Genomic DNA, 9944 nt, shown 5'->3' with positions numbered 1-9944 from the left:
GGGATATCTTTCTAAAACCCTATTGGTCGCGCCTCCCAAAAGTATCGGTTAGTCTTGTAATTCGATTGGTTCTAATTTGAGTAGTGAAGTGTTTACATCTGCATATTTTCCAAATAAATGTGTGGCATTGAGCAATGATCAAGCCCGTGTCTCCGTGGGAATATTAGTTTTACTGGAAAACACACATGGTTTATTTCCCGGCTATGGTAAGTAATGAACGAAAACAACATCATTCATTTTTGGTCATTTCAGTGTCTCTTCCAAACCCACACTCGGTGTTTGTTTTCCGCGTTTGCCAAGAAACCCAAGAAAATCTGTTACGATGTGAGCTTTTCATGTCCTTGTATTACTTTATTAGTTTAACTTTTTGAACTTAAGACATTAAAAACACTGACAACCTAAAAAAAACTTACCAGAGAAAGTTTGTCATATGCAGTGTTCTCAACTTTTTTCACTTCAAGGCCCTTATTGCCCAAAACAATATTTGAAGCCCCCACTAAATAAAATTAACTAGAGCTGGAATGACTAGAAAGATGTATTTGATACTAAATTAGCCGAAAAATAAGAAACATCTTGAACACATCTGTACTGTTCTCAGCACTGTTGTCAATAAATGAAATGCTGCTGGGATATGGAGAACTGGTGATGCATGAGACAAAAGATCCAGTAAAACCTCACAAATCTGACAGGAAGTTGATGTATCATGGGTGTGTCAGTATGGTAAAAGCTGAGGTAGTCAGTGCGAAGAACAGTGAACTGAAACTGAACCTGTTTTTTAAAGTCATCTTTACTTAGTTAAGCTCTTTAGTGCTTAATAAAACCACAAAAATAAACATATTCTTCATTGTTTATTTAAAAAAGGAGTATTAAATAAAAGAGTATTATATGATACTCACAGTGTAGGTAATTATCCACATATACATTTTTACATACTAATTTTCCTTTTAATTATACGTAGTTTAGCATATCATACATTTACATACAAACGTAAAAAAGGAAGAAAACGATCATTTCTTTTAAGACAAACATAGTACAAAGACTTTGGCAAAAGAGTGCATTAATCTTTCACACAATAGTAAACAAAAAGTTCCATTGTAGAGTGCGAAATATAAGCAGCGAAATAAAGAGTCCAGTGCATAATCGTGTTTTCGCCCGTGAGAGAATCAGCAGGCATGCCCTCATATCAGATGTCCCTGCATAATGTCAGTAACAGTTCAGGCTCAATTAAATTTAGTTTGAGGCTGGAAGCAACATGCTGACTGGTAATGCTGTCCCATGGGGCAAGGCTTTAACTGTGGTGATCTTATTCATACTTCGCACCTCCGTTTGCCAGGAAGGCATCTTCTTGGTGGTCATGTGCCGACGGGCGTGCTTGGTGAGGTGGTCGCTACGCATAAACCGCCGGTCGCACACCGGACAGACGAACTTCTTCTCGCCTGTGTGTGTTCGCCGATGCCGGGAGAGTTCATCAGACCGGGCGAATTTCTTATCGCATCCTTCCCAGTTACAGCTAAACGGTTTCTCACCTGGAAGAGAAATTTGCATGTTATGTTATTCCAGCAGAATTATAAAGTTGGACAAAGTCTTGGATTGACCTAGACTTTAGATTGACTTTTACCTGTGTGAGTTCTCAGATGTGCCTTCAGGTGAGAGCTCTTGAAATATGTCTTCCGACAGCCTGAGAAATTGCAGACGTAGTTGCGTCTCCGTGAAAAGTCGACCTGCATGGCAATGCTTTGGCCTGAAGGCACATAGACAGGCGCTGGAGCAAGGGGCAGTAGCTTGGTGTTGCCCAGAGTCATAACAGTCTGTGGGCACTGTGAAGCAGAAGACACTGGCGATTGGGGCATCACAAACATCACTGTCCCCTGAGGCACTGGAGAGCCCATCAAGAGAGGCTGTGGTAAGATAGACTTCACCCCAGGGCTGGGCTTCTGAATAAACGTGGCCGATATGACTCCTGGTTGTCCCACTGGGAACATCTGGCATATGATTGGTGGACTTGGTGTTGGGGGTGGTGATTGAGGAGTTGAAAGCGTATCGATTTTGGAGGGGGGCGTGCTGGTGTTATGGCATTCTGTTGTTTTGTCTTTCTGGGGTTGGCAGGGCGGTGAAGGCGTTGCTGAAGGAACCTCAGGCAGCTGTTTATCAGTCTTTGATGGGTACACGGCTTGTGGAATGTTTTGATACAAGGAGCTGTCGGCCGTGTGGCGTATTACGCTGGTTGCCATTGCTCTGCAGGGTGGAGATGTGGTCTTCTCTGTACGGTGTCCAGAAGAGGCCATCTGGTTGACGGAAGTTATGGTGGGAAAAGCAGATCTTGCACTGAGGAGGCTGGGACACGGTTGGGCCAGTGGGGAAGGAGATCCCGGCACTGTAGTGTTAGAGATCTCAGTAAAACTGGGGCTGTGAGGTGGTGTCATGCACTGCAAAGAAAGCAGACGATTAGTTATCTCACTCTAGTATTATTGCATCCGTTTCTATATTTCAGCCCTAAAATCACAGTGAAGTTCAGTCTGCAGATGTATCTTATCTCAACACTGCCACCTGTCCACTGTATCATAAACCCTCCCCAAGTTCTCAGCAAACAAATCATGTACTGATAAGAGTCTTGTAATACAAGACATGCGGCGCCAAAGGACCGTCAGGTTTTCCCGGTGTAAATGTTGACATATTAAACAAAGCTTAAAGTAGGCTTTCCTATGCCGTTTATTCCAAACAATGAAATCCCGCTTACCAGGGAGGATAATGAGACGAAGTCCTTCGGAGTCTCCGGCGGTTCGGGTTGCAAAACAGAATCGCAAGAGTCTGACGCTGGTGTGAGAGGGCGAGGTTTGAAGACGTTGGGTTTTGGAGACATCTGACTCCAGAAGCTCATGCAGACCAAAGCTTCAGCAGCCTCCAAGTCATTATATTCTGTCAGACTGCAGGAAGAGTGCTCGCTGCTATGCCTTTTCCCATCCAGGAATCCCTTGCAGACCTCCATCCGAGTTCCCTGAGAACCGCAAGGAAACAAAATGAATGTGATGTCAGATTAGAAAGCCCTCTGGTTGATTCCAACACACACAACTCAGCTGACATAGGCTAAGTCTTTCTCTTTGTCTTTATCCGTTCGTGTATCCAGAAGCAAGTATGACAGTTTAACAGAGGAGCCCTTTTTAATGCAACCCATCTGGAGGGACTTTCTATCATCAGACTGTCACCTCCCACTGGCAAATAAAGCCAAAACAATGACGTGCTGTAAAAGCTGACCACGTGAATCAGCAATGAGCGAAACCTAACCGCTGACAGATATGAGAACAACTCAACGGTGCCCAAGGGCAGAAAACTTTGATTGAAAGCAAGCCACGACCATTCACAGAGTCTTTGGTAATAAACATTATTACCCAACAGCATGCACTTCATGCACTTTCTTTTTTATAACAAGGTGCTCACGTACACCTGAAACTTGTACAGTCTGCATGCATGCATTGTGTGATGTCATCTCCACGAGTAGACATATTGCTTTACAAATACAATGTAACGATTATGAACATGAATATAAAAGCTGAACTAAAGTTTTATATTACATTTACACATATTAGTATTAACGTCACACTCTATATTGACAAACTGAGATGCAAAACCTAAAATAAATCTGACCATTGGTACTAGTGTCACATTGTTTTAACGCTTGATTGTTGACAAAACAGAATTTAAATAAAAGTTTTTTCCTGTTTTATGTAATAAATAAGGATATGCGACGTTGTGACCCCACTGTATCTGTATCTTTACTGAATTTAAAGTAAAATGAAACAATTAGTTATAGAAACTGATAACTTAAGGGTTAAATGATATCCATGTATTTCTTTGACGCACTATTGTTTACTATCAGAGAAGAATGACGCCACATATTTGCTTTACAAAAAAAAATAAACTTTATAAAATAGTTGTTTGGATCCATCGTAACATTCCGTGATGCAAAGACGAAAACAATTACAATGTATCGTTAACTGTCAGTTGACGTAATGCGTTCCTTTCAACAAAATAAAGCAACTAACGTAACAATAAAAACAATAGGTAAATAAATATTCTGATCTTACCCCACATATTTCTTCCATGTTATCAAACTCAAGTGTTGACATCTGATCAAAACGTTTGAAAAAATATTAATAAAACCCAAAGGTAGATCAGAACAAAGAAACGGATCAGCTCCGCCTGCTCAGTGACCACTCACACCGGAATTCAGTTCGCTGAGTAAAACAAGTCCGAGAAAAAAAAAGAAAACAAAATTCACAACAGTCTGGCGGGTGGCAACATGCCACCAATGAGAAACAAATGTGTGTGAGACCTTGACCAATGGTGTGAAGGACGACGCGTGATCAGTGCATGATAGGCGAGCGATTGGAGGAGACGGGGTGCGTGGCTGCCGGTGGGCGTAAGGAGGGAGTCATCAGTGTCGCTGTAAACCCGCTGAACTGAGAGTCGCGGAACTGGGCGAAAGGTCGCAGCTTTTATCAGCCGGGCTAAAGTGAAACGTGTTTGTGTGTCTGCTCAGCATAAACATCTAATAGCTGTTCATACGCAGCATTAAAAGAGGAAAAATAATGGTGAGGCCGTTAAAAAACTCTTTTACAAATTCCAACCGGGAAATAAAAAAAAATAACAGCATACAATCTAAAAGGATGTGTTATTTTTTAACACGTTGTTTTGTGTTATCCTATTTAACACATTATGTGTTATTTGAACATATTATGTGTCATTTCGTGTTGATTTTGTGTTCAAATAAATAAAAGGGATAACACAAGATGTGTTAAAATAACACGAAGTGTGTTGTTCCAAAAATAACACAGAGATGTGCAAGTTAAGGACAACACATTAGATGTGTTAACACAAGATGTGTTATTTTAACACCTAGTTTTAAGAGTGTACAACACAATTAATGTTTGTATTAATGCTGATATAGCTTCAGCAACAGTGGTCAACAAGGAAAAGCTACATACACCATTCAGTCTTTGTATTTGAATGAATTTTTTAAGTTGCTTGTAAGTAACTAAAAATATAATGTTCTTACAAAAAGTGCATGTTTGTATGTACAGTAGTTTGACTGAAAAGGTAATATTTAATATTGACATTTTTAACAATCAAATATTATATTAGTTTCCAAGATATTCCCACACACTAAAACTTCCTTATATTTCTAGGTTTTGTGTGAACCGGATAATATACACTGTATGGCCACAATATATACAGATTCAACTGGAATATCGCACATGTGAATACCGCAATGGTTTGCAGTAATTTCGTGATTTTAATACTTCATAAATTACTGTCAAAGTAATTATATAAATAAATAAATATATATATATATATATATATATATATATATATATATATATATATATATATATATATATATATATATATATATATATATATATAAAATCAGATAAAAATTTATAATTTGATTTGATTTTACAAATTTAAAGCATTTTCATATCTCATATTGTATTAGGGCTGTCAAAAGATTAATCGCAATTAATCGCATACAAAATAAAACTTTGTTTTTGCATAATATATGTGTGTGCACTGTATGTAATTATCTTGTATAAATACACACACATGCATGTATATACTTAAGAAACATTTATTTATATTATAAAAAACAAAACACAAACAACATTTTTCTTAAATTTATACTTGTATATGTGCATTTACATATCCATAATAATTACACACAAAAAACACACAAATATATAACACCAACACAAACTTTTATTTTGTATGCGATTAATCGCGATTCATCTTTTGACAGCCCTATATTGTATATTAATTTTTAATCAAGATATCGCATATTGCATTTCCCCTTCAATACCGTGCAGCCCTAATACTTTGTATATTGTAAAAAGTTGTTTATTTTTCATTTCTAAAAATAAACACTCCTAAAGTATTTTTTCTCAAGCTGTGTGGTTCCATAAAGAACCGTAACATCCACAGAACTATTCTGTTGCAAAAGATGTACTTCAGATTATAAAAGAAATGAAATGGTTCTTTTAAAAACCTTTGACAAGGTTTAAGAGTGTAGTACAACATAGTAGGCCCAAGTTAGTTCTGAATCCAGGTTACAGTATATAAAACTCATGCAGTGAATGTAAAACCAATAATTGTTTTGCTAAAGTGACAGTACGAAATAAACTCTTACCTGAACCTGTAGTCTGATTTAAACTCAAGTAATGAAGATTATTAAAAGGCATTATAGATCTTGGAGTTGTGAGATGGAAGTTGTAAGCATCTCTGTTTATGGTAATATGTCGAAAAATCTTCTTGTCTTGTCTCAGTATGAAGTGTCTTAGTCACACCCTCTCAGAGAGGATGGGGTGACAGTAACATTCGACTGGAGTTAGATGCAGTGACATGAGATGCTGTAAATGAGTGGGTTTTGAATGAAGTCAAGCTGACACGTGTCATGATGCCCCTCTCTCAGTCACAGGTGACAGATGATTTCTGTTAAAAGTTTGCTTGTTCTTCAAAGGGAAATCCTTTTCAGGGAAAATCTTGTACAAATACAGACAATCGCTGTCAGGGTGCCAACTGTTTGAAATTGTAGCTTTTAAATTCTGCCTATTTTAATCTCAACTGACTCATATATGATAAGTAATCTTAGTATGTTGAAAATGTAAGGCTTGTTTTGAACTTCTATCAATATGTAACATGTATAACAAAGAATATACAAACAATGAACATAAATTTACTCCACTGGGAAAGCAGTGGCTAATGTCATGTTGCCTGCTGGTGAGTACTTAGAAAACCAGCAGGTGCAGTGGCACCAAAACTTCCAAGTGTCGACATGAATCACAAAAACTCTGGTGGGCTGCATTGAACTGACTGGTTGTGTGAGGCAGTGATTAAAGCGCAGCGCCAACAGCAGTACATCAACAGTGTGTGGCAAGTGTAGGAGCTATGATCGAAACAAGAGGCATGTTTGTGATATAAGTGGGGCAGACTAAAGAGAAAGGGAAGGAAACTGGGGGAAAGGTCATTATGCTATTCATATCTCCCTTCCATTTCTCACATAGCCAAAGGGCTTCTGGTTAACCGAAGTCCAGAGAAGTCCCAGAGAAGGGGTCAGATATTCCCAGAGGTGATGAATATATTCCTGTAATGTATATATGTACGTGTCTGTGTGTGCGTGCATGCATGCATATACAGTATAAATGCAGAGACAAAGCAGTTTAGGTATTGATAATGTTAGTTTGATTTTAAGTTGCACCAAAAGCACATAAAGGAGAAAGAGATTGGAAAGGGCCCTCCCATTTGTCTCAGGGATCCACTTACAACAATATTATATATATATATATATATATATATATATATATATATATATATATATATATATATATATATATATAAAAATGTATGTATGTATGTATGTATGTATGTGTATATATACGTATATATATATATATATATATATATATATATATATATATATGTGTATGTAATAAATATGCATACATACATACGTACGTACGTACATATATACATATATATACATACATACATACGTACGTATGTACATATATACATATATTTATATATATACATATATATATACATACATATACATATATATACACACGTATATATACACATATATATATACATATATATATATACACATATGTATGTTTTGGCAGTGCTGCTCATCTGCAAAACAGATGCATCTCAAACTTCCAATGACAGGCTGATCAACAGAAACTCCCCACTTATTTTGTGTAAGAGGGTGTGTATCTGGGTGAAAGGGCAATGCTGGAGACTGTACGTTACTTTTGTTTTAAAACAGGTCGGTTGTCTGGTGTGTAAGGTGTTTAGTGGCACATTTGTAAAAGTCTTCTGGTTTGACATATGCTTTGGTTTGCTTAAGCATGACCTGTAGATCCAATCTTTTAGTGTCAATATATAGGCTCCTTAAGTTACATTTAAAATTAATTTCAGTACACATTGTTTCTCAGGCTTTATCTTCCCCTGACACTTGAAGACATTAATAGAAATGTATTACATGTATATGACAATCAGGTTTTATTTATGTGTTTTCAAAGGGCAATAATTGAAGTCTAGTGGTTTATGAGGTTGATGGCCTGCAGTCCGGATGAACCAAACAGACCCTACTCAAGTCTTATTCACAGCTCAGCAGGTTATGATCTGATTCATGCATTTTTTGTTTGTTATTGTAGCTTCCCAGTTATCAGTTCTGAGCAACACAGTTTTGTTCTTTTCGACAATGTGATTTTTATCATCATAGAGATTATGTGTCGTATTTTTAGTGTGTGGTTTTATGAACTGTCACACACTGTCACCAACTCTTTAACAAAAGTTATGAACATGTCTTCACTAAATAAAAAGTTTGTGTTTCGTGAGATGCAATCATAAATATAATAAGAGCCATTGTGCAATAAAGTTGAATGAATTACACATTTTGTTATGAAAAGGAAAAATGGGCAATTTAAAGGTGCAATTTGTAAGATATTTGCAGTAAAATGTCCAAAAACCACTAGGCATGTGTTATATATTTTGTCTAGCTGATTACTATCAATATCTGTAATGTTTTCAACTACTTGTAAATCGTGAGAAAATTTCCTTTCAAAACATTGAAACGGGGCAGTGCAGTCTCCTGTCAATGACGTTAATATCCTTGTGACCCTTTGTTATCGCCATTACTGACGTAAAAACCACATGACAACAGTGGTCGAGTTCGAAAAAATAAAATGGCGGCCAAGGAAGCGGCTGGAGCACAAATTTAGTGTAAATAAAGGTATATTTTCACTTTTTACACATTTTAATTGCATTTCTAGGCAGAAATTAGTATTGTTGTTTTCAAATATGTGATTAGTTATCACAAAGGCGCTCTCTGTTTATATTTCAAACACGCTGCCTTTGAAGTGCGTCGGAAAGCCTTTCTCTGAGCTGCCTTCATGCCTCCGAAGTCATTTCCTCATGAGGCAGCGAGGCAACAAGTCACTGCCTTGAGTTTTCGGACGCAGACAGTGTCGTGGACAAATGCGGAACTATGCGTTAGCGCCTGTCGGGCTACGCGCTTGCTTATGGACTTATGGATTACTCTTTACCGTCTGCCACTGGTTGTGTCAGTAAAGACAGCTCCCGTAAGCGTACGGGCCAACCAAACGACCCAAGAAGAGTTTGGAACAAAACGAGAGAAGATCAATTTGGTGTTGCATTATCTGGATGGAGAGAGCTTCGCGACAACATTTAACTAGACAGAGATTCTGATCCTGCTTGTGTTTTACGCGATGGGTGAGTTGTTTTGATTCGTAACACTTAAAAAAATGTATGCTATTATATTGATCACAACATTAGTGTGTAGACTGAAATCAGCGCGTCTTCCCGCGGACGATATGCACATCAATAGGTATTGTACAGCAATATAAATGGTCATTTTAAGACACTTCACAATAAGATTTGTACTGTCAATACATTATGTGAAAAATCATTGTAGATTGTAAGTTGAAAACTTAATTCTGTGCTGTGTTAACCATCGAATTTGGACTAATACTGTAACATCTATGACTAACAATATCGTATTGAACATCACATATTAACTTACATAATGAAATAAACGATGTCATCAAACGCAACATTTATAAGACTTGATTACCTTATCCGTCAACGTAATTTATCGTTCGCGTCTGATTGATGGCCATCAGCGGTTGAGTTAAAGACTACAAATCCCATAATTCCACGCTGCTTCAGAGCGTCATTAAACAACGTCATTGTTACTGATTTGATCTGGCGCCATCTAGCGGCGCAGATAATACAAATTGCATCTTTAATGTCATACAATATGATCTGTTATACAAATATACATGCAAAATCTGTTTTCAACCACACCTTTGTTTGTTTATTATGTATGGATCAAAAGGAGGAACCATTTTAAAACTTAAACAGTT

General features: G+C 37.3%; 1 protein-coding gene and 1 long non-coding RNA gene across 3 annotated transcripts in view; one reads left to right on the top strand and one right to left on the bottom strand.

Annotated features, from left to right (window-relative positions):
- Nucleotides 1–30: 30 nt before the first annotated feature.
- Nucleotides 31–9944, top strand: part of LOC129417497 (uncharacterized) — a 40062-nt gene continuing 30148 nt past the window's right edge. Inside the window, exons 1-2 of the long non-coding RNA XR_012370579.1 lie at nt 31–206; nt 8079–8152. This is a non-coding gene — a long non-coding RNA (uncharacterized lncRNA). The remainder of the gene's footprint in view (nt 207–8078; nt 8153–9944) is intronic.
- klf11b (Kruppel like factor 11b) lies at nt 830–6379 on the bottom strand. 2 transcript variants are annotated; one of them, XM_055172210.2, is made up of 4 exons: nt 6182–6379; nt 2738–2995; nt 1619–2426; nt 830–1526 (listed from the first exon to the last, which is right to left on the bottom strand). In XM_055172210.2, exons 2-4 carry the CDS (start codon nt 2984–2986, stop codon nt 1231–1233), a joined length of 1353 nt encoding a protein of 450 aa, XP_055028185.2. In that variant the 5' UTR covers nt 2987–2995; nt 6182–6379; the 3' UTR covers nt 830–1230. The 2 variants fall into 2 exon arrangements, with proteins under 2 accessions (XP_055028185.2, XP_055028184.2); XM_055172209.2 differs by lacking the exon at nt 6182–6379 and adding an exon at nt 4083–4243.

Source organism: Misgurnus anguillicaudatus, chromosome 7, assembly GCF_027580225.2.
Source record: "Misgurnus anguillicaudatus chromosome 7, ASM2758022v2, whole genome shotgun sequence".
Classification (NCBI taxonomy): Eukaryota; Metazoa; Chordata; class Actinopteri; order Cypriniformes; family Cobitidae; genus Misgurnus; species Misgurnus anguillicaudatus.
Note: the sequence above shows the minus strand (reverse complement) of the source record. Positions and strands in the feature narration are given on the sequence as shown.

What these genes read in the sequence shown, in the direction of transcription:
- klf11b (XM_055172209.2), bottom strand. Translation starts at nt 4,124, where the DNA reads ATGTCAACACTTGAGTTTGATAACATGGAAGAAATATGTGGG. An exon ending in ACATGGAAGAAATATGTGGG is followed by an intron (nt 2,996 to 4,082) that starts GTAAGATCAGAA and finishes TGCGGTTCTCAG; the next exon opens with GGAACTCGGATGGAGGTCTG. An exon ending in TCGTCTCATTATCCTCCCTG is followed by an intron (nt 2,427 to 2,737) that starts GTAAGCGGGATT and finishes CTTTCTTTGCAG; the next exon opens with TGCATGACACCACCTCACAG.